The sequence below is a fragment of the Capricornis sumatraensis genome, chromosome 19, assembly GCF_032405125.1.
Source record: "Capricornis sumatraensis isolate serow.1 chromosome 19, serow.2, whole genome shotgun sequence".
Classification (NCBI taxonomy): domain Eukaryota; kingdom Metazoa; phylum Chordata; class Mammalia; order Artiodactyla; family Bovidae; genus Capricornis; species Capricornis sumatraensis.
The window spans coordinates 50522770-50547429 of NC_091087.1; the positions used below are offsets into that span (position 1 = coordinate 50522770).

General features: G+C 42.2%; 1 protein-coding gene across 2 annotated transcripts in view; it reads left to right on the forward strand.

Annotated features, from left to right (window-relative positions):
• The first annotated feature begins 9961 nt into the window (after positions 1–9961).
• NPAS3 (neuronal PAS domain protein 3) overlaps positions 9962–24660 on the forward strand; it is a 956265-nt gene continuing 941566 nt past the window's right edge. For both annotated transcript variants that reach the window (XM_068991246.1, XM_068991247.1), the window contains exon 1: positions 9962–10032. In XM_068991246.1, coding sequence (XP_068847347.1) covers positions 9962–10032 — 71 coding nt within the window. The remainder of the gene's footprint in view (positions 10033–24660) is intronic.

Sequence of the window (24660 nt, forward strand, 5' to 3'; positions counted from 1 at the left end):
ATATGAACTTAAAGGGCATTGATTCCAGTTCTTTACCTGAGTTTCTAGAAGGTGGTCACTTTGTTCTGCCAAGATATGTTCCAAGTGTGGGAGGCTCAGCACCTTCAGAGGTGGCCCTCTGCAGGTTCGGAACAGTGGAAAACCTCTTTCTGCTATGGAACTTAATCTAGCTCTGAGTTTCATCTTTATATCTTTCTGAAGTATCAGTCTGATTTCTATATTCCCATCTTTTTTCTGGAGAACAGAGGGAAAGTGAAGTTCCTGGACCCAGATCTTCAACATTAAGTATTGGAATACCTACTTCCTGGGTGACAATATAAAAGCAAAACATATATTTATGAGTTCCACATGAAGTCAAAATTGTAAGTACATTCTTAATAATACACTCATGATTTGATAGTGAAGCAACACATAATTGCAAAGTGTGTTTTCACTCTTTAAAAAAAACAGCAAAAAGAAAAGTTAAACCTTTCCTTATTGGTCATAATAATAACTGAAGACAGCAGTTCTCAAAGTGTGGGCTGAGGACCTTTTCAGGGTGTCCATGAAGTCAAAACTATTTTAATAGACTATAATAATGCTAACAACATAATAAATAGTTGCCTTTTTCATTGTGGATATGTCACTGTGGATGCTGATGGTACAGAAGCAAAGGTGAGTAAAACTGCTTGGGCATCAACATGAATCAAGGGAGTAGGAGCAAACTGCACTGGGAGTCACTGTCTTCTCCCCTGCCACACATTCACAGTGAACAGCTGCCAGATTCATTTGAGAACATCCTTGATGAAGCAGTAAGAATTATTAACTTTATTAAGTCTGGACTCTTGAACATGTATCTTTAAACATCCTTTGTGATGAAATGGGAGGTGTTTATAAAGCCCTTTTGGCACATATCTATAAGTATCTCAAAATATTCTTGTCCTGTTGTTTTTGTTGCAAGCTGAACTAGCCACTTTTTTTTTTTTTTAATGAAACACTATTTGAAAGAACAACTGACAAACTATAGCTATTTAGATGTGAGTATTTGATGGACATTTTCTTGAAAATGAATAAAATGTGCCTGTCCTTTGAAGATACAACTTTCAGTATTTGGCTACCAATAATAGTATTTGAGATTCCAAGTGAAAATTAGAATTTTAGGAAACTTGTATCTGTCATTGTGAGCTTGACAGCTTCCCAATAAGTAAAGGTTTTATATACTAATTCAAATCAGAATAGTAGAGATACTAGCACATGTGATTTTTATTGATATTGTATAATGAAATCTGTTAACCTTTGGAAGATCTATGTTAATGTTTCAAAAATTATCACTGCATATGATACAAAGCCATGCATGAACAAAAATTCTACAGGTCAATGAATTTCAATGACTGGAATGTGAAACATTTCTTAATGTGACTTCAGCTAACTTTTAAGAAATTATTACTTGTTGAGTGTTAGTATAATAACAGTAGAGAAGATATTCACAATTATATGTTAAGGTTCTTAAAATTTGACTTACCTCTTCTAACTATATATCTATGTGAAGCTGGATTTTCTGTACCAAAACAACTTATTGTAACAGACTAAATGCAGAAAAAATATGGGGATATGGTTGTCCTCGATTAAACCAGATGTTAAAACAAAACAAATATAAAACAACATCACTCTTATTTTTTTCTTTGTTTGGAAACAATAGTTAATTTTTACAATGAAAAGTGTATGTTAACATGTAATGAGTATTTTTTTAATGAACTAATAAGAAAAATATTAAAAATTAATTTTGACTATATTAAATATTGATAGATGTGATATACATAATCCAAAGCTTTTTGAGTGGCCTCCAAATGTTTAAGAATTAAAGGAGACTTGAGACAAAAATGTTTGTGAATCCTTGTTCCAAGGAACACTCTGGTGAAAGATTATAGTTATCCTTACCCTTATTAATTTCAAAACATTTGGAAATAAAAGCCACATATTTGTTTCCAAGAATAACCAATAAAATAGTGAATCTGTAATCCACTATTTTATGTCTAAGCATATCTTTTAAAGAATCTTTATTTAATTTTCTTTAATAAAAAATTGTTTATAATATGAAAGTTGATAACAATTGTTGTTATTGAGAACCATACCAACCAGACATATTTCTTATAACAAGAATGATGGATAGGATACTGCACTGCATACTTTTTTTCAGTTTTCTTTAAAACTTGTTTTATTTTATACTGAAGAATAGTTGATTTACAATGTTATGGTAGTTTCAGGTATATGGCAAAGTGATTCAGTTATACACATACATATATCTATTCCTTTGCAGATTCTTTTCTCATATAAGTTATTACATAGTATTGAGTATAGTTTCTTGTGGTATACGGTGGATCTTATTGATGATCTATTTTATATATAGCAGTGTATATATGTTAATCCCAACCCTTAATTTATCCCTCTCCCAACACCTTTCCCCTTTGGTAACCGTAAGTTGTTTTCTGAGTCTGTTTCTGTTTTATAAATAAGTTCATTCATATCATGTCTTTTAGATTCCACATATAAATGATATCATATGGCATTTGTCTTTGTCTGGCTTACTTCACTTACTAGGATAACCTCTAGGTCCTATACATTTTGCATATGATTAACGTCAGAGGTTGGAGAAGGCAATGGCAACCCACTCCAGTACTCTGGCCTAGAAAATTCCATGGATGGAGGAGCCTGGAAGGCTGCAGTCCAAGGGGTCCTGAAGAATTGGACACGACTGAGAGACTTCACTTTCCCTTTTCACTTTCACACATTGGAGAAGGAAATGGCAACCCACTCCAGTGTTCTTGCCTGGAGAATCCCAGGGATGGGGGAACCTGGTGGGCTGCCATCTATGGGGTTGCAGAGAGTTGGACATGACTGAAGCGACTTAGCAGCAGCAGCACCAGCAGCAACGTCAGAGGTTATCTACCCTTTGTGTAATGCTAAATTTTAGGACTCTTGCAAAAGTGCACTGGACTTTGGGAAATGCTTGCAGTATTTCTATCTGGTGTCTTTCTTGAATTTGATCAACAAAGTTAGTCACTTAGAATTGCAGGTGTCTTGTAGAATTTAAAATAAACAGACTTATCAACATTCATAAACAGAGCATGGAAGTATTTCAATACTTATGTGGGTAAATTTCAAGACTTTTCTCATCTCCAAAGAAGAGAACCTGGGAGAGATCTTAAGAGCCTGTCCCCATGGTGATGACTACCTTTCATGGAGTAATGAACTGTACTAAGTGCTTCATGCACTTTATATCATTTAAACCCTACCACAATCCCTTGAGAACTACATATATTACAAAGAAAGGAACAGAGGCTTGGTGAAAATAAAGAAATTACTAGAAGTCACCCAGCTTGCAAATGGTAGAACTGTAATTAAACCCAGAGTGCAAGATTTTTTTTTTTTAATTTGGCTGCACCAGGTCTTAAGTGCAGTGTGTGGAATCTTTAGTTCCGGTATGCAGATTCTCAGTTGTGGCATGTAGGATCTAGTTCCCTGACTAAAGATCAAATGCAAGCCTCCTACCTTGGGAGCATGGAGTCTTAGCCACTGGACCATCAGGGAAGTCCCCCGAAGTGCGTGATTTTTGCCCCCAGCTCCTGACTGCATTTTCTTTCTCGGCTCATCTGGTTCAAGGCCCAACCTCCCAAGCCACTTTTGTACATTTTATGTAAATCTGTTGTTGCCCTTAGGACATTTTATTTATCTATATATTTATTTCTTTATATATTTACTTCTGCTAATAAACTCAACCCCCTGAAGGAAGGAATGGTCCCTGAAACCCCACCATGCAAGACAAATCCATTTTTGCTGGACTGAATTAACACCAGGTTAAGTAGTAGAATCTAAAAGAGCTTAAAGAACTTGCCCTTCACCGTTTCATCAGTGTGTAGCAAAGTTGGGATCTGAAGCTAGACCTCCCAATTTACCTCTATCTTAAACACTGCAGGCCAGGCCAGTGGTTCTAAAATATGATGCGGGGACCAATTGTATCACCTAGGAATTTGTTAGAAGTGCAAATTATTATTAATAATAATAGCCCCACCCCAAATCCTCCTGAATATGAGCTTATAAAGGTAAGGCCCAGAATTTTTCGCTTGAATAAGCCCTTCTTGCAATTCTGATGTATGCTCAAGTTTGAGATCCACTCCTCTAGGTGAAGAGACATAACAGTTTAATAAAAACAGAGTGGTTGACATAGCATTTGTCGTTATAGTCTTGTCTGACTCTTTGCAACCCCATGGACTACAGCACACCAGGCTTCTCTGTCCTTCACCATCTCCAGGAGCTTGCCAAACTCATGTCCATTGAGTTGGTGATGCCATCCAACTATCTCATCCTCAAGACATGATAATTTAATAAAAATAGAGTGGTTGACACAGCATGGAGTGTAATAAAACTGTTTGTTTGATTTGCTTTGTGGTTAGGTTTATAAAATATCCCATCCTACTGAAAATGAAAAAGTCAAGTAAAAACTCATCTAGTATGATCATTTTCATTAAAAAAAATCCAAAGCAATTAGTCACTCCTTGAATCAAGCATGCAATGAATTAATATTTTTACAATGAATGAGAAAATTAAGAGAAGAAAAGAGTCTGTTGGCTATTTGAGTATACCTACTTGGAGGAATCAAGCTGAACAGAAATAAAATTTGCCTTTAGCACTAGGCATAATTTTCACTGGAACAGAAAGTAGCATGTTGCTGTTGGACTTGAAGTACAAGTCCTAACTTACATCTTAGTGGGTCCTTCCCAGTTCTAATTATGTCGACAGTCATAGAAGAAGCAGACTGGAGCCAGCATTTGACACTCCTTTATCCTCCCAGGTAGATTTAAAAATCAATCGTCTCCTAAAAATTAGAGATATTTCAGCTCCAAAATCAAATCCTCAATCATGGAAAAATAAGAGCAGCTTTTGAGATTGTTGTTTAAAGACAAATTAGTCTTTAAATATGTTTGGATAATTTAGTTATTTTGCATTGAAGTCTAAGTTTAGCTTTAGTTAGAGTCTATTGATTTGCACATGCTTTGGAATAATATTACCACAATGTGTGAATATTCTAACTCAAAAAAAAAAAAAACATGGATTTGAGACCCTTCCTCACTCATATTAAAAAAAAAAAAAAATTCCTCTTCTACTGCCTGCTGCTGAATTTAGAAAACAGCTAAAGAATTTTTTTTTCTCTTTTAACCAAACTACTTTTTTCTAGCTAATATTTATAAAGTCCTCTAAGAATTACTTAAGCATAATAGTTAGAGATAGTATTTGATATAGGCAGTGGTAATATTGAAAGGCCCAATCTCCCATGCCACTTTTGTACATTTTATGTAAATCTTCAATGCTCTCCTCATAGGTTATCAATGGACATACATATATGATAAATAATGATTTATTAGATATTCTCAGTTCCTTAGTTTCTCCCCTGGAATATCAAGAAAGTCATTATTGTGAGGTTTACATTATTTTTCTCTCCCCTTACATAGTTTTGCTTTTGACTGGATTAGGGGACATATTAATAGCATGGAAAATTTAGCATTAAGAGCTTGAATTCAATTTCAATTGAGGAGCAGAGATGGAACATTTTTTAAATCAAAAGTTTATCTCCTCTACATAAGATAAAATCTCCTTCCCATGAAATGGGAGCATCTTAATTTTAGCCCATAGCTTTTCCTACAATGAAGCCTTATGTCTCAAACTGTTATAGACCATTTCACATTTTTTTTAATGAGAAAACAAAAAACAAAAAACAAAACCAAAAAAACCTCTACTGAAGTATGATCCCTGCAATAAAACACTCAGCATTTCAGAGTAAAGCATTTCCTACCTTATTCATTATATATGACATTTTCATTCTATTTATCTATTTATTTTATCTTATTCTAGTCTCTGTGTACTATTTTATTTCTTCTTAAACACCTGACTAGAGTAAAGCAAAAATTAGATACAATAAAGCTTTGTAGTTCTTCTCTCCTACCTGTCACTGGCAGCTTCTGACAGCCAATAATGAAAAGTCAAAGTCAAACCATTTAACTCTAAGTAAATGAAAATGAATTTCCAGAGAATAGATATTTTTATCATATGAGCAAAAGGCACAGTTGTACACTGACAACAAGGATAAAGATGTAAATATGTAATTGTGCTAGCTGTGTGTATATCATATGTATGTATTCAGAGTTAAAACATCATAAACTCCTCTTCTACATCTCAACATAACCTGATATGTATATTTTAGGTGGGGGAAGGGGGATGTACAATGAGAAAGTATACAGTTCAATGTTAACTGGAGCCCTTTGGGTTGGAATAGTGCCAAAGCAACTTTCAAAATATTTCAAAACAGCTGCCAGCATGTAAAGATTTTAACTGAAAGAGTAGAGTAATGAAATCTGAATTACTAATGAGGGAATAAACATATTTTGCTTAAGGTCCTTAATGAACATAAAGATAAGAAGATCCAATAAGGAATTTGTCTCTCATGCATGCAAACCAAACTTCCAAATTTTTATATGTAAGGACAAAAACAGTGAAACAGACTTATCACATACATCCTAAAGTAACATACTGTGCAAGTCTTCTTTGCATAGTCTGTTTATTTCTATTTTAGAAAAGAAAGTTTCTGGAGGGCAGGAACCATATTAATTCTCTTAAATATGGATAGTTGAAAGCTTGGAACTTTGAAGTTGAATGTGCTCATTAAACTCTACTTTAATAGTATCAAGTATAATCGAAGTAGCTTCAGCATATCTTGTTTCAAACGTCCACCAGGAAATCTCACATCTTCTTTTGAGGGAGACAGGTTTGACCTTTGGGCTTGCGAGAAAAACTTGCCCTCCAAGAAAGAAGGGAAGCAGGACCACATATTTCCAGACCAACTCGTCCGTAAAATAAGTAGCCAATAAAATATAATCGCTAGTCTTTTCTATTCATAGAATCAAAGATAAATTTAAAAAGAAGGATGATATGGTCTATAAATGCAACTCATTGATTATGTAGAAAATATTTTAAAAGGGAAAATGTCTATTTTGGGCAAAGAGCATTTTACTGGTTTCTGGAACCTTGTAGCACATTTAGGGGCTGCCTGCTTATCCACCGGATCTAACCTGGAACATGGTATTACATACTGGAGTTAAACTATACATGGAAGCAGCTCTTACTGGCTGGGAACCACCTAGACGTCAGACGCCAGGCACAGGCACCACCCCCAACGGGCCAATAATTCAGACATGCTATTATATAGAAAGCCACTGTCTGCATATATGTTCCTTTTAAGCCTCATTGGTCAGCCCTTAACTGGACTTCATTTGGCCTGCAGGACTGCTGGCCTTGACCTTATGCAGTCAGAGAAGGAGAACTTTTCTCAACCCCTAGAACATTCTTGACCTCTCCACAATTAGTGCGAACTCCCCTTTCTTTCCATAGGAAAGCTTTCGCTGAGCCAAGGGGTGGTATTAGAAATCTCTTCCGACCCAGCCCTGAGGATGAGAGGTGGGGTGGAGGGAGCACGGAAACCGGAGTCCACCCGCAAGGCTTGGCCCGGGCGCAGGGCTCCTGGTGGGAAGAGGCCCTCCCACTTCTGTGACCTGATCCCTCCCCGGTGGCTTTCCACCTACCCTTGTGCACCTGCCCTCTCAATAGAGCCCCCACCCGCGCCGGTTCAGTGACTTCGTGTTTGGCCACTGAACAAGTAACTGTTAATAGCTCTGAATGAAATGCCTTTAAACTAGGAAAAGGCCCCCTTCCTAGGAAGGAGGTAGACAGGACCTCGGTTAGATCTTCAACTAACTCGTCACGCCACAGATGCTCATTACGATTCTTTTTACGTGCAACATGTGGGGGACGAAGCAGTTTCATATCTCCTGGTATTATCTGCCGTCCAAAGCATTTTCTTTGAGAGGAAAATGGAAACGCAGCTGCGCCGTGGGCCCGGCCAGCCAGAGCTGGGGCTCCCTCCCTCTGTCTCCCTGCGGCTGCCGGGCTCGGGCAGCTCCTCCGGAAACTGACTCGGGTTAGGGGAGCAAAGAGGTTGCGCCGCCAGCGCGGGACGCTGCCCCGGCGCGGACCGGTCTTTGTGCCGCTGGGCTGTTTTCCCGGAGTCACGAGGATGGAACGGGAGACCAGGTCTGCGGCGAGGGCAGGCGTCTGGCCCCCAGACCCGGTGCGGGGACACCGGGCCGGGCAGTCTCTACCACTCTCGTCCTTGGCAACTTCTGGCCAATCGGCCCAGCCCCTCTGGGTCCCAGCGGCCGGCTGAGCCCCAGGCCCAAAGGGTTAAGCAGGTGCCTCGCCCGGCGAGGCGCTATTGGCCGAGGGTCGGGCGGCGCGGCCGCGGCCACCACGCTCCGCCGAGCCCAAGTTGTGTTCGCGCTGCGGGCGCGGCGGCCAGTCGTTCCCCTAGCTGCCAGGCCCGGGCCTTTGAGCGCGGGGCGAAGAAGAGACGAGAGAAGGAGATGGGGGAAACCAACAGCAATACCAGCAAAGCGTCCCGGGGGTAAGGGCGCGCCAGAGGAGGCGAGCCCACGCCCCGCGTTGCTCAGGGGCTGCACCCTCCGCCAGGCAACTCCGGTCCAGTTTCACGATCCGGAAGGAAGAAGGAGGAAGTGGGGCCACGCGGGGGTCCCAGGCGGGGGGTGGGGAGTAGCCATTCACTCCTCACTGCCCCCACCCATTATACAGGCGAGGAGTGCAAGTTGTCATTAAAAAGGCGCTCCCAAACCACGGCATCCCGCCTTACCCCCCTAAAGAAACACTGATATAACAATGTGGAGAAGTAACTGGAAGGCACGAGAAAATAAATGCACGTGTTTTCTCTTTTTGTTTCCCTGGTGGCTGGAATTTGCAGAGTTCGCCCCAGCTGTGGCTGCTAATTTATTCGTTTCATCGTTTGAAAGGGGCGTATAGAGATGGATCGCCAGGGGCACAACCGGCTCCCTTTAGCTGGACCTACAGTCCCCACCTCACAAGTTTGTCGAAGACCAACATGCCCGCCCACCAGGAGCGAAGAGAGTCCCTTCTTATAAAGGGTTGAACAAACTCTCCGTTGCACAAAAGCGCCCCCCCCCTCCTTTGCACACCATCCCTCCTTGATAAGCATCAAGTTCTCCAGTAGTCCAACTTGCAGTTGGCAACCCTCGCGCTACCTAGCGTAGAGAAGACCGGTAGAGTGAGGGGTCCTGTCCGGGAGGGGAGAATCTGCGCCCCCATTCCTGCACACGCGGGCTGGAGTCCAGGTTACTGGAAGCCGCGGGAGGCGCGAGCCTGCCTGGATGGTGGTTATTTCTCTAGAGAAAAGAGGGGGAGAGCGCGCGCTCGTCTTACACTTTGGGTCGGAAGTGCGCGGTGTGTGTGTGTATGTGTGTGTGTGTCCGTGTTGTTGAGGGGGCGGGAAAGAAAGGCACCCTCCGCTCGCAGCCCGTCATTCCCCTGCACCGGCCAAGTCCTCTCCAAGCCTCCCGGTGCATCCTTCCTCCGCCACCCCCTCCCCTTCTTCCCTCAGCTGGGCTCGCGCGGCGCAGCCGGAGCAGCCAGTGAGAGCAACATCCTGGAAAGAGGGGGGAGCACCACCGCCCCCCAAAAGGGAAAAAAGGCCCCACCCTGACACGTTTTGCTGTTTGCAAGTCCCTCGCACTCCCCCCCCCCCGCACCTCCTCCTCGCGCTTGCGGCACCCCCCCCCCCAGCCCACTGCGCGCACATCAAAGCGCCTCTCCGCCGCGCACAGTGGCCGCGGCTCACTAATGGGATTGCAGGCTGGTGCCTGGCTCCGCTGCTGCCGCCGCCGCTGCTCGCGCTGCTGCTGCTGCCGCCGCCCGAGCCCCAGCCCGAGCCCCCGCCAGCCCGAGCCCAGAGCCGCCGCGCCCGGGGGCCGAAGCCGCGGCGATGATCCGAATATTTCCGGATTTCAGCGTGCAGGTGACGGCCGCGGCGGCCGGCGGGGCGGCCGCGGGGGTGCCGGCCGGCGCGGGCATGGGGAGGGCCGGCGCCGCGGCCAACGGCACCCCGCAGAACGTCCAGGGCATCACCTCCTACCAGCAGCGGTGAGTAGTCCCGCCTGGGCTGGGATAGTGTCCCCCGCTCCGGGATGCTGGGGTGGGACTCACTTTGCCTCTTGTTTTGGCGTTACAACACACATGCACATCGCCAGGGCTCACTTTGCTTGCCCCTCGTTCTATAGATAAGACAGAAAAAAATAATCATTCACAATTCAGACTGAAAGGCACTCAGTGTACCGGCGAAGTCGAACCACCCTGTGCGTTCTGCATGGCCCCAAATCCAGAGTCTCAGCCCCGCGTAGCCAAGGAGTTACAGCGAAGTCTGAGACACAGCACAAGGTGCTTTTGCAAAGTTTTGGGATCCTCGTCCCCTTCAGCGGAATTTTCTCAATGCCTCTGCCGGGTGCGGATCCGAGCTGACGGGCAGCCAGGGGGGCAGTTGATCACCTGAGGCTGATTGATCATTTGTTTCCAAACAGAATGGGAACGGTTTTCAGGAGAAGCTGTAGACTTGCAATTCTACATAATAGGGTTATCTTGTCACCTGTTACTACAGGGAAATAGAGCAAGAAATCCGAGTCTCCTTGGCGCTGTTAAGTATTCATTTTAAACGTATTATAATGCAAATGATAAGATTCAGAGATACAAGTTAGGAAGCAAATTTTACAAAGTTAGGTTAGGTGGTAAGAAGGAAGTTTTCAAGTATTTCTTGTTTGCATTTCTTTCAAACATTTATAGATTAAAAAAAATTATGGGTGAGACATTGAAATAGGAAACATCATTTGATTCAATTAGGAAAGAAAGGGGGAAAATATTACCACCAGCACCACCAACAGCCCTAGAACCCTGAAGTTTTTCCTTAAGGACAACTTGCGATGTTTCAAGATTTTATCAAAAATGTAATCCACAAAAATGCCCTGAGAAAAACTAACAATGTAGTATGAAAGGTAAGCTTCCTATTTGTGGGATTCAGTTTCATAAGAGATGGGAGAAAAAAAAAAAAGAACACATGAAAGTGTGAAATTAAATATTTGTGTTTCCCAGATTGCACACGATTAAACATCTGAGAGATTTGCCAATGGCATTTAACTTAAAATATACACAATGCATAATTCAAATAAGAGCTCCTATTTTTACCTTGTATTTCAAACTTCATTGATTTGAGAACCTTTGATTTGAACCAACAGTGTTTAAACTGAAAAGGTTAAGATAATCTATCACTGCCATATTTTGTGCCTTCTAACCAATGGCTCAGTGACCAGAGCAGGTTTTGCATAACACACTGAATGTTTTCCAAGTTGATGCCCTGTATTGCATATATTCTGTAGAGAACTTCATTATATGCTGAGTATTGTCAGAAGTTTTAAAAAGAGAGTCTTAAAAATAAGTAAAAAAGAGACTATTTCATGTTAAAGAGATTTAAAAAATTATTTTAGTCTTGTTTTAGTTCAGTGATTACAAGAACCTTTAATACAAAAGATCTGGGAATTTTTCAAACATAAAAGGACCAGGAAAGAATTAGATTTTTCCTTCTCATGATTCAGGTATAGTTTTGTTTTTTTTTTGTTTTTTGTCACTTATAAAACATTTAAATGACAATAGAATACATTGCTCACTTTAACTAGGAAGTGCAGGCAGTAGTCACAATAGTGTCGTCTCTGAAGTAGGGAGTCAGGGTCAGAAATGTCAGAAGGCCTTTGGACGATTTCAGGGAACTCCGGGGAACTTCAAGTAACCCTTAAGACATGAACTGGGCATAAGAAGTGGTCATGAATTTCCAGCTTTTATGTTTATTCTCAGAGTGTTGGTGTCTGTCACCATGAAGATCTTCCCACGGCCAATTGCCTGCCAGTCAGCAGCACCCAAGGGTAATCCTCCAAGTTTCCCCACTCTGCCCCTGAAAGTGCTGCAATGCTTCGACGTTCATCTTTGAATTGGGGCCACTTTATCAAGTTTCTGAATCCCAGTGCAGTTCTAAAGATTAAAGCTTTAAAAAGAATCAACTCTAAACTTTAGCCTGTGGGATGTCATGTTCCCTTCTCTTTTTTATGTTCTCTCATGTTGACAGAAGAGAAGGTGCTAGCTGTGAAAAATGTAGCTCTCCATTTCATTACTCAGATATGACGACACCTGTTACTACCTTTAATTTTAGTTAATTTGGGGAAAGGGGGATGAGTCATGGGGGAGGGCTAGAAGGTTATTGGCATGGTCTTAGTCACAAGTCCCCTGTCCTCTGGAATTTTATTGGGAATGTAGGCCACCTACTTGTTAGGTAGTAGGGGCTATGAAGGGCAGACTTTAGTTTCCACCTCAAGACCTGGATATGTCTGTTATATACAGTAAATGGTAACATCATTTTACCAAAAAAAAAAAAAAAAAAAAGCATTAACTTCCTTCTGAGAGTTTGATGAGGAAGTGACAGGCATAAGGGGGTTTTCAAGCAAAGAGTCACCTGTTGGGAGAATACAGGCTTCTCTCATTTGTCATGTTTTGGTAGAAACGCCCTAAGCTGACTGTCTTGCAGCCAGAACTTCCAAGCAGGCAACTTTTCCCTCTGTCTTCCAGCCCATGTATATTTTGTACTTAACACTTTCCACTTCATTTTTCAATCACTCTCATCTTCTCCTACCTGTAGAGTGTACTCCAAAGAGAACTCGAACATCACCATGCAGATTAAACACGTCTGCCATGAAAAACACTTAGGTTTTCCAAGTTTCTGACTCTCAGCCCCACTATAGTGAAATGGTAGCAGTGAATGGGACCTCTTTGAGAATCTGTTTTTTCTTAAGTTTAAAGTAAAATGCAAAGCCTCTCCTAGAATTGATGTTTTCCGTTTGGCTCTCATTTATTCAGAGTAGAAATGCTTTGGGAGTCCTTTCTACTTTCCTGGGTGACACATGACTGATCCAAGTCTCTGCCTAAAAAGCTGCCCACACCCGGCAGAGCGGTTTCATGGAGAAAAATCTCTGACCAAGGGCTACCTAGGCAATAGATTCCAGCACTGGCCCTGCACCGAGTGGCCCTATCTCTAGGCCTCTCTGAGCTGTAAAATAAGGATGCGGCTAGGCTGGATCCCAGAGGGCCCAAAGTCCGGTCTGGTCCCAGGTGCCCAGGCGGGAGAAGCGTTTTATCTAACTGCGTTTAAACTCCTGGGGATTCACTTGTGAACCCCGGGGTCTGCAGACTTGATACATGCGTGAATAATGCAGATTGCTCCGGGCTTGGAAATGCTGCTGAGAGCGCCCGAGCCACAAGGTAGCCTGTGCCGCCGCTCCGCCAGCCCAGAGGGGCTCTCTGGGCCTCTCCGCCCGCGCACCCCACCCGCTTGTCCCCGAAGGCGCGCCCGGGACGCCGGGTTGCCTTGCCCGCTGCCGTGGGCCTCCCAGTTCCTCTCTCTCTTGTTTCTTTCCTCCTGGCCGCGATACTCCAGAGAAGGGAAGTGTTCGAAACTGCAACTGAGTGGCGTTGTTGCGCCGGCAGCCGAGCTTCCCAGTCCCCCAACGAGAGAGAGAGAGGAGAGACACGGAGAGAGGGAGAGAGAGAGAGAGAGAGCGCGCGCGAGAAGGGGGGGGGGGGGGCGGCGGTGGTGTGTGTCTGCGTGCGAGAGAGCGCTCTGGAGCAAAGCAGCTGGAAAATGCCCAGAAATACTTTCACAGCGGTCAAGCTGGGAACCCCCTGCGCTTCCTCCCCGGCTCCCCGCCCCTCCCGGCCTAGGGCCCCCCACCGCCCCCCGCCGGGAGGGTGTGTGCCCCACCTGCCACCCGGCCGGCTCGGGGCGGCGGCGGCGGGGGTGACGGCGGGGGGTGTGGCGGCGCGCGAGGGCGAGAACCCTGAGGCGGCGGCGGCGGGGCCCTGGGCCGGGCTGCCCGCGGGGCCGCGCGGCCGCCTTCCCCCCCGTCTCCCCCCCGCCGCCGCCTCCCCCTCCTCCTCCGCCGCCGCCGCCGGTCGCCTGTCTCCGCGCCGGGCATGTCTCGGGAGCCGGAGCGGCCCGGGCCGCGGGGGCTCTGCGACGCATGGACGGCGGCGGCGGCGCCCGGAGAGCAGGGGGAGGAGAAGGCGCAGGCGGCGGAGGAGGCGGCGACCTGCGGCGAGAGGCACCGGCGGCGCGAGGGGACGGCCGGCTGCCGGCGAGGCTCCGGCCCCTCTACTTTTCCGTAGCCTCCCCGCCTCAGCAGCACGGCCACGGCCGCCGCCGCCGCCGCCGCCGCCGCCACGGCCACGGCCACGGCCGCCGCCCGCCCGGCCGCCGCTGAGCGCAGCGCACGCCCGCACTCACTCCCGCCACCCCACGCACACGCACACCCCCCGCCCTCCCCACGCCCCCCGCCCCGGGAGTGGGGAGAGAGGCAAAAAGTAAGAGAGGAAAAAAAATAGCAGGAAGATGGCGCCCACCAAGCCCAGCTTTCAGCAGGATCCTTCCAGGCGAGAACGGTAACACTTTTCTGTTTATTGAACCTGCCGCCGGGGCGGCCGCTCCCGCCGCCGCCGCCGCCGCCGCCTCCGCCGAGGTGGCGGGCCCGGCTCCGCAGCCCGCCTCCTGGGCCGCGAGCCCGCGGGAACCCGGTCTGCGGGCAGGCGGCTCCGCGGTCCCCGCGCGCATTGTCCGCCCGCGGCGGCTGCGGCAGCGAGCGGGCTCTCCGGCGGCGGCGGCGGCGGCGCCAGGCTCTCCGAGCGGTCGCACCTCCTCGGCTCGGCGATTGGAGTGACTCGTTGACAGAAAAAAAAAAAAAAAAAGAAAAGAAAAGAAAAAAAAGAAAAAGCAGAAAAAAGAAAGAAAAAAGAAAAAGAGAGAAACAAAAACGAAGGGGCTGCCGTGTGGCGGGGAGCAGCGGTGCGGGTGGGGGGGCCGGGGGATCCCCGGGGCCGCCGCAGGTCCCTTGGCAGCTGCTCTCTAGGAAGGAATGAGGCTGGGGAGGGGGAGGGCAGGCTGGCGAGCAGGGGAGGAGGAGGAGGAGGCCGGGGGCGGGGAGCGCGGAGCTCGCGCCAGGCCCGGACGGTGTCGCGGAGGGGCTTGTCTCCGCGCGGAGCCGCTAGGCCGGGCCGGGCGGAGAGAGGCGCGCGGCCGCCTCCCCGCCGCCCGGGCTGCCGCCCCCAGCCTCGTCAACTTGTAGGTCTCCTGCTTTTGCCCTCTGTTCTCCTCCACTGCCCTCCTATTCACTCTCTTCTTCCACACCCCCCTCACCCCCTCACCCCCGAGGAAAAAAAGAAGAAAACCCTTCAGTCCCAATGAGCCAGCCAACAGCGAGATCCAAAATGTGCCAACACTTGGAACATCTCTGTCCCGTTAGTTACTGTTTGCGGATCTGTGTTTTAAAAAGTTCCAGGGGAGAACTGCATATCCAGGCAGGGAGCTCTGCCGAGCATGTCTGTTTGAAGTTAGTTACACCGAAGCCAAAAGGGAAAGGGAGTTTGTCTTCACAATTTCCTTAACTGTCCTACGTGAGTGGCATTGTTAGATTTCAGAGTAACTAAGCACTCCTCCGCCCCTCGTGATTTTCCCCTCCTGCTGTCCACCCAGCCTACTTTGTTTGGACTCCTATTTGCTATTAATTGGCAGCGTTAATGACATTAATTGCATATAGCATATTGGTTTGAGCAAAGTGAATCTCTCTCTCTGTCTCAGAAGAGGAAATGCTCAATAGGAAGTATGAAATGTTACCCATTGATTCCCGAGGAAAACAAATGCGGTTAGATGTGCCCATTCCCCACCCCCCCCCCGCCCCGCCCCCGGCCCCCAACCAGCGATGTTTACTTTCCTCACAGGCTTAAGTGAACTTGAAAAGATGAGGGAAGTCCATAGTAGTAAGATTTAATTGTTTTGACATGGGCATTTTTATTTTTGATGCAACATAGCATTTAACCTGTAGTTTCCATCTAGTTGTTAAGGAGATGTTTAAACAAGCTATTCCCTTAGAAAACTTCACTTGCACTGTTGCTTGTTTCCTTTTTTCAGTAGGGACCGCAGAATTGTCAGGATTAAGGAAATAATTTCAAGTAGATACGTAAGAGACTCATTCTAAACTCTAGCTAATTTCTATAGAAGTCATGTACCTGGGAGTAAATCATACACAGCTCAGCTTTTAAAGATGTTAAAGATGGTTAGCATTAACTACCTGACAACTCATAAAGCTAAAAGGAACATTTAGTCTTAAGTGTTTTATGGGAATTCACATATTAAGTACTTTACTTTTGTAGGTAGAAAAATTGCTTTTCAGAGCATTTGTGCAAAGCTTTTAATAATTATTTCGTATTTAACATGGTGATGAATACTTTCCGAAGTCAAAAGTTTATAATTGATTTCCTCCCTTCTTTCCTTTTCTTTGCCTCCTTCTTCCCCAGTTCTCTGGTAGTAAATGTATTTACTGGGATGGCCCCAGTAATCTCTCCAGCAGAGGCCTATTTGTGTGCCATTTTGGGAATTTCTCTGAGATAGGAATCTTGAAGATAGAATTAATTTCTAGAGGAAACTTCATAGCCTGTGCATGAGCGCGTTCTTTATCACCTGTCTCCATTTGGCATTCGAAGAAGGTAAATCAAAGTGCGCGATTTGTTATTCTGCTCCACTTGAGAGCTGAACTAAATAACACTTGGTCTGAAATTCTGATTGAAGTTGTAGGAGGATATACTGTATTTAATTTAATGCCCTTTAATAGCATCTTCTTGTTCAGCTCGGATGCTGTCATTTTAAAGGTTGGATCTGAGAAGGTTTAACCTGTAGGGAGAGGGAGGAGTACTAAGGAGGCACGGCAGAAGGAGCGACTGATACAGAGGAAAGGAAGAAAGGAGTTATAAACTAAATGTTTCAAACAGTAATAACCACAAACTTGGCCCGTTATCCAAACAGTTGTTTTATGCCCCGAGGGTTCACTTTGTTATTAGGGTTTAAGATGCTCTTAACACTTTGAGTGTAAACATTACACATGTTCCTTGATTTGGTTTTGTAATGAGAAATGGGAAATCAGAGGGTTGGTTCAGGAGGGGTTGTTTTTCATAGTTACTTGCTCAACTAAGTAGTCACTTCACCTTTATGTGGACTTTGTGCCTGGAACTTGTTGGTTAGCAGTGTAATTTCTCTGTAATGGTTGAACAGAAATATGTTTACAAAAGATGGTTTTCTGTGGACATGCATTAAGTGACCTCCTCCCATTTACTTAAAACATGGTTTCCAAATCATTGACTTCTTAAAGGCTTTTATGGACACTATCTCTATTGTTTTTCACATATACCAGTATCAAAACTTGTAGAGAGAGAAAAAAAAAATCTTCTGAATTGTCTTCTTGTTTAGAAACTCTGACCTGAGTTTAATAATACAGTACAAAAGTCATTTCCTCCTAATAATGTTTACAGAGTAAATTTTGGGAAAAGAAGTTTTTTCTTGATAATGTCTTATGTTATTATTATCCTTAAATTCCTCTGACTCATACAGGCAGAAAGTGTCTCTTTGGAGCCTGAAATAACAAGTTGAAAACCTTGTGTATTAAAATTCCTTTGATTAAAAACAAAACCAACCAAACAAACAAACAAAAAACTCCAGTAGGCTGCAAATTATATAGTACTACCACAGAGTTTTTCCACTACGTGGATGTAAAACCAAGAAAATTAGACAGAAGTGTCAAGCATGTGATACGCCCAGGCTGGTTTGCAAAGCATATTCCAGTAGCACAGGGCTTTTGGTTTAAAAAGTAAAGGTGGTGGTGGAGACTTTTTTGGAGGCATTTCTTTCTACAATGTAAGCTTAAACACAGAGTGATAAATGATGATATGCGTTGTCTAACACTTGCTTATATATAAATAGCTCCACAAGATTGCTTAAATGATAATCGAAAATATGAAATAGGATGGCCTTCATATCACAAGGCCAAGGGTCTACAAATGGAAAAACTGAAATAATGAAATATTTCCAAGGCAACAGACTGTCAACAAGAACTGTAATGCATGGGCATATCACAGAACCACCGGAGAGGATATTAGATTGTATAGCTCAGGAGCCAGGAGTTATAAAGACCTTTATTATGTAGGACCCTCCCACATTACAGCATCCTTTCCTATTTCCAATTTCTGATTTATAAATTGAGAGACACATAGCTACTTCAAATCTGTAATATGCCTGTTACTAGATTTGATTTGTTATGAGCAAACTCGAATCCAACATTATTGGATGCTTTTGGTTAAAAAAAAAAGTTACATGAGGTATTTTTTTTTTAAGCACCTAGTGGTATTATTATTAAAGTTTTAGTCCCTGTGGTCTTTAAAAATATTCTTAAGAATACGACTTTTATATTTGACTGAAAGTTGTGGGAAATTACTATCTTGTTCAGCAATGAGTTGGTAAGAATTATATTGCAATTTAAATTTGATGTACAAATTGGAACAGCCTGGTATTTTTGGCAATATGAAGTTTGAATTTTCCCCCAAATTCTTCTACACAGTTGTTGCTCCTACCTGCAATTGATCTGTTTTATGGGAATGCCAGAACTTCTATAAACCTCTCAACTCTTTTGCTCTGGCCCAGATCTTAGTTTGGGATCCACTGGCATGTTAAAATTGCATCTGTGTGAAATGGGATCTGATTTGCTCTGTGGCGTGGTTTTCTATGACAAGGGGTTTCTATACTGTACATGCTTTTGTAAAGCAGTACTTTTTTTTTTTTTTGAGGGGGGAACATTTAGGCGGTGTAGCTTTTATTGAGTTATTTTTTAAGCTGTTGAGCTTTATATTTTGTAGGGTATTTGCAGGGGCTATGTCACAGAGATATCTAAATCACTTCTGATAATGTTTTTTCTAATAAATTTCCTTTAAGTGCTTTACTATTAATAATGACCCTTAGATAGTCTATTTTTATTTTCTTGTTTTTCCTGCGATTCCAGTTTTCCCCTTTCCTATGCAGAATGCCACTCACTAAATTTAAAGAAAATTAAACACACGTGAGAGCAGAGCTAGCCCCTCCCCTGTTATGTTCACTTGGCTACTTTTTCTGTATTATAGCATTCATCTCTTGAATTAATTTAAAAAAAATTCTGCACGGCTCTTGGCTTATAATTTAATTTCAAGTGTTTTATCAACATTTCCTAATTGCATACAATGGATAAGGCTGATACCTAGTGGAAGGATTATGCTGTTAAAATTTTTAGTTGTTCACGTGATTAAATATTAATTTAAAAATTTAAATGTTTCCAAAGTTGTACACAATGGAATATGTAAAACTTTAAATATTGAAATCTGTACTATGACTAGCTAAGAACTTCCCAAATTTATGGGAAAATTCAGTTATGTTTGCTTTGCATTTAATGATGTTAGTGTTTTTATAGTAAATAGTGCCTGTTTTCTTTCTTACTTTTTTCCCCTCATTGGGCAGTGTAATAAACCAACTGTAACTGAATGGTTTTTTTACTGTGCTGGGCCCCATTAATGTCAATAGGATGTTTGCACTAATAAGTTTGATAGAACCTTACATAGAATAGTTTGCAGTGATATTAGTAAAAATGTAGTGCATAAACAGGGCATGGCTTAGTAAGAGGAAAGTGACTACTACTATAGCTGAAATTACTAGGGCAGTGACAAGATTAAACAGCACTTGAAGTTGTCTGTATACATGTCTGAAGCATAATATTTTGGTGAATTAATTGGCATACTTGTGGTCTCGTGTACAAAATCATGAGAGGCAAGATGAAAATCGCACATTGCCATTGTCCAAACGGCTTGTGAGCCTCGACTATAATTATTGATTGGTTTGTTCATTCAGCTTTATTTATTGAACCTCTGCAATGGACCGTCCTGACTTGTACTGGAGATAGTAGTGAATAATACACCCTGTAAGAACAGTTGCTTTAGTTATAGACTTGTCCATATATTGGATATGTGGAATATTATCAAGGGCCAGAAAACACCCTTTTCTGGAAGAGTAGAAAGTAGAGAATTCATGGACCTGTAAAAAAGGCTTCTTATCTCCTTTGACTTCTGTTAGCTTAGTGTTCTGGGGGGACAGATATTCTGCTTGTAAAATATTGCAACTAAGGACTGTAAAATAATTAGAGGTTCTTGGGGGAAAGAAAGAAAAGATGTTATATAATGTAAATGAATTAATAGCAAAAAATTTAAAAAAGATCTTTGGGATTTTAAAATGAAAATGATCACATATGATAATAAAGATTTATTGGACATTACTTGTTTCAAAGCCCTTTGCAACAAATATTAAATATTTCCTAGTAATTTTCTCATTGGTTTCCCCACTGCCTTACAAGGGAAGTGCTAATATCCCCATTTATGGATGAGAACACAGAGGCATATTGTTCCCAAAGAAGGTGGTAGAGTAGAGACTGAAATCAGGTTTGTCTCTGTAGAAATGTAGTACCTTAACTGCAATGTGGAGGGGCCCTGCATTTTTCAGATTTTCCAGAGTCAGGGATTTCTGAGCCCATGCCAGAGAGCTCTTATGGCAGAAAGACTGTGTGTGCCGAGTAGTGAACTAGATCTCTGCCTTTTGGTGTTTCATCACATGTTTGGAGGAGTTCAGAAAAACGGTATTTATAAAGTGAGAGAAAGAATCAGTGAATTATTCTCACTCTACCATTAACATTCCGGTAGTTTTGTGGGCAATCTCCACAGCTATTTGGGCTTCCCTTCTGGCTCAGCTGGTAAAGAGTCCGCCTGCAATGTGGGAGACCTGGGTTCGATCCCTGGGTTGGGAAGATCCCCTGGAGAAGGGAAAGGCTACCCACTCCAATATTCTGGCCAGGAGAATTCCATGGACTGTATAGTTCATGGGGTTGCAAAGAGTCAGACATGACTGAGCAACTTTCACTTCCTTCCTTCCACAGCTATCTATATTTCGGGGCAGACTTTTCACTGAATGATTTCTGAAGCATCAGTTTGCCATATACATAGGCCTCTTTGGTCTTAGACTGTGAAGTATTCATGGACCTTTTCCACTCCTGTTATTCTTGCCTCAGAGTGTGTCACAGTCTAATCTAAAGACTACAGTCAAGACTTTTATTTGGGATAGTTTTGCCACTGAATGGGTAAATCATAATACACTTCACTGCCTGTGTTTCTGTATATTCTTTTGAGATGTATAAGGGCTTGTGGAAGTTGGCCTGTTGCCAAATTACCTGGCATTAAAATAATGACAGCAAGCATTTATATAGTACTGTGTACCAGGTACTGTTCTAAGGGCTTTACATATATTAATTAACTCATTTAATTAAAAACATGTTTAAAAAAGGACCACAGTAAATACATAAGTGATAAGTTATCATTTAGCTCCCCCCACTCTCCTCCTGGATGTTCACACACTTGTGACATTCAAGAAAGGAAAGTCTTGAGAACATTTTAATTTCTCTAATGCAGGGTAGGGGGGGGATCACAGGGGTTGGTCTGGTATGTAACATTTCTTTGATAAAAGCTATACTTTTGGAAAGGGCTTCCCTAGCGGCTCAGTGGTAAAGAATCTGCCTGCCAATGCAGGAGACACGGGTTCAATTCCTGGGTCAGGAATGTTCCCTGGAGAAGGAAATGGCAACACACTCCAGTATTCTTGCCTGAGAAATCCTATGGACAGAGGACCCTGGTGGGCTACAGGCCATGGGATCACAAAAGAATTGGACACAACTTAGTGACTGAAGATTATGAAACTTGGTAACATCTGACTTTAATCACTGCTCCTTGTAGAACATATGTTAGATTTGAGGGAGTAGACAAGCATACCACATTTATCTTCCTGTTTTTAGATGCAATACTGTCAACCAAATAGCTTCTTCAAAAAAAGAATAAAATATAGGAATTTCAGGGCTTGAAAGGACTAGATAAGCAGTGCCTGAGTATTTGTGGTTGAAAGAACTGAGTATTTTGTGTAACTTAAACATTCACTTTCACGTTAAGAAAATTTCTTGTTTACATAAAGGATAGGTTGACTTGTGAGATGTTGGAAAGAACTCATTTAGAGAAATGTTTTGCTAAAATATTGAAGATTAAAAGCAACAGACAGTAGGAAGTATAAATGAAAAATAGGCTATAAAATTTAAAACAGCATTCAAGTCATCTTAAAATAAATTATATCACCAACTCAATGAACATGAATTTGAGCAAACTCTTGGAGATAGTGAAGGACCGGAAAGCCTGGTGTGCTGCAGTCCATGGGAGCACAGAGAGTCAGCCACGACTTAGTGACTCATTATTTTATTATCATCAGTATACCAATGCAGTATTAAAGGGCTCTGACTCTGGTACAGAGGTTGTCTATTACATTAAAACTTAAATATATATCACATATTTTGGAAAGCAGTGCCACATAGCATTTTAAGAACACTTTATGGACTCACAGGTTATTTCAGTAATTTCTTATTATCTGATAGACTGGGGCTTTTCTCATTTATAAGATTAATACAAATAATTTTATTATAAAGAAAAGTTTAATATTGGATTAAGGGTCATCTTTAATGAATATAGCTGAAATCAATCCTCTCCACCAACTGTGAATTTTCTTTTCTGCTATTGTAACACTGCAGAAAAGGGCACTAGTTCTAAAAACTTCGTGCAGAAGAAGCACTTTACTCAAAAAGACTGCAGTGTTTTGGTAGGAGCAAGTGGAATGATTGAAACTGTTTTCAGAACCCCTCTCTCTGGTCCTTGAAAATGGAGGCATCAGTGAATAAGGATATTTTGGTAGCTAATATGTATTGTACTAATTGAAATTATTACAAATAATTATATAATACACAAATAATTACACAAATTACACAAATAAATTTCTCAAAATATGTTTCTTAAAAACATATCCATTCTATTCATGTATATGAATGGGATGACATTTATTTATTGTAGATTTCACTGTTTGTATACATGATTTATATATAAGCCAAATATATATATGTGTATGTATATATATATATATATACACTTTACAATGTAACATATATGAAATATAAACCAGTATACGAAGTTTGTGTATATCTACCTAAAATGGGAAAATGTTACAAAGATATCTTAAATATATTATAAATGTCTTACTTTAGATCAAGTTAAATTTAAATATATGCAGAGGATTTGTGACTTTTTGTTTTCCTAATGCTTTAAGGAAAAGTAGGCTCATCATTTATTTTTTTTGCACATTTTTATTGTTCTGTGTAAATGTAATTTGTTAATCCTGTGAAATTTGTCATAGATAAATTTGCTTGGATTATCTTGTCACCACCGTATCTGCATTCTTTTGTTCATTGCTTATTCATAATTTAACAGTCTGGCAGTGAGCCTTTTTGGGATGCTCACAAAAGATATATGACCTCTACCAGCTGCTACTATAACCTGCAGAATGCACAGCAAGACATTAGAAACGTGAGGATTCCTCTACTGATTAAAGTGCTCTTCATTTAAACAGTCTGTTCATAAGAATCTCAGGAATCTCTTGCTACCAGCAGTTTTGATTTTTTTTCTTCCTAACAAAATTAGTTCTAACAATCGAATCTTCATTTGGTATGATTTTTTCCCATTATCCAAAGGAAGTTAATTCCTTGAGTACTGTTTCTTCTTTATCACGAAATACTTAAGTGTTTTATATTTGGGGGTATGAAAGATATTCAGAAATGGTTTTATTGGACAAGAAAAAACGGAGTGGCATAAATATCTCACATCCTAATCTTAGAAGAAATGGTTGGATTTTCGAATCCAAGCACTTTATAGTTTCTACTGTAAATACCCCATATTATGTAGTATGTGGTAGATATTAAAAATAGAATGTAACTTGAAGTGTAACTGCATCTTTAGGTTTTCATTATTCTGAATTAGTTTAGCATATGAATTTGTTCTCATCCCCCCGCCCCCACCTCTCTCAAGAAATCAGTAGATCAGTTTATGAGTAATGGCTAGTTTCGCCTCTCTTCTGTGCAGCCATATGATTACGGTTCAAAATAATTCATTGCTAATCCATGCAGTATTGGTTCATCTCCATCACTCTGTTCTGTGATTAGAGCCTCAGGCCTGCTGCCTTGCTTTCCACCCTGATTTTCTTTAACTGCAACCCTTGTTTTAATATAGTTCTGTAGTCACCACTCTCCCATTCGGCCCTCTCCATTCCTCATATATATCGATTGCAGTAGATTAATATTTATTTGAAGCTATTTTTCAGACTTTGTGAAAAATGTATTCATTTCTTACTGTGAATCTTCATCTAAAGGGAGGAGGAGAGGGAAGATGTAGGATTCAGGTATGCAAGTCTGCTTATAGAATAAAGCTATCGCTTTTCCAGTCTTGATTCTTTGCTTTGGTCAATGTTGATCATTTATACACAAAGCAGGAAGTTTAGTTTCCTTAAAAAAAAAATTAGGCAGATTAAGCTACAGTGTTGACAGTTTATCTCTACTTTGTAACAGTTCTAAAATGGCTTTCTGTGTTTTCGAAGTATACACTGCAGTCAATACAATCACCACAGTATACGTTGATCAGCTTGCATTGAATATTTTCAGACAGGGACACAAAGCTATCATTTTTGTTAACATCAGAATTTGCCAATTTTACCAGAAGGTCATCTAACAGATTTTTAAAAGACTTTGTTTCAGATCTCAGTAGTCCTGTGTTCCTTTTAATAATTACTTTCGTCTCATTGTAGCCGTGTGTTTGAAAGTGTAGGTCAATGAGGATGATTGCATTCAGAATTTCATGATCTGTGTAGTGGAACAAATT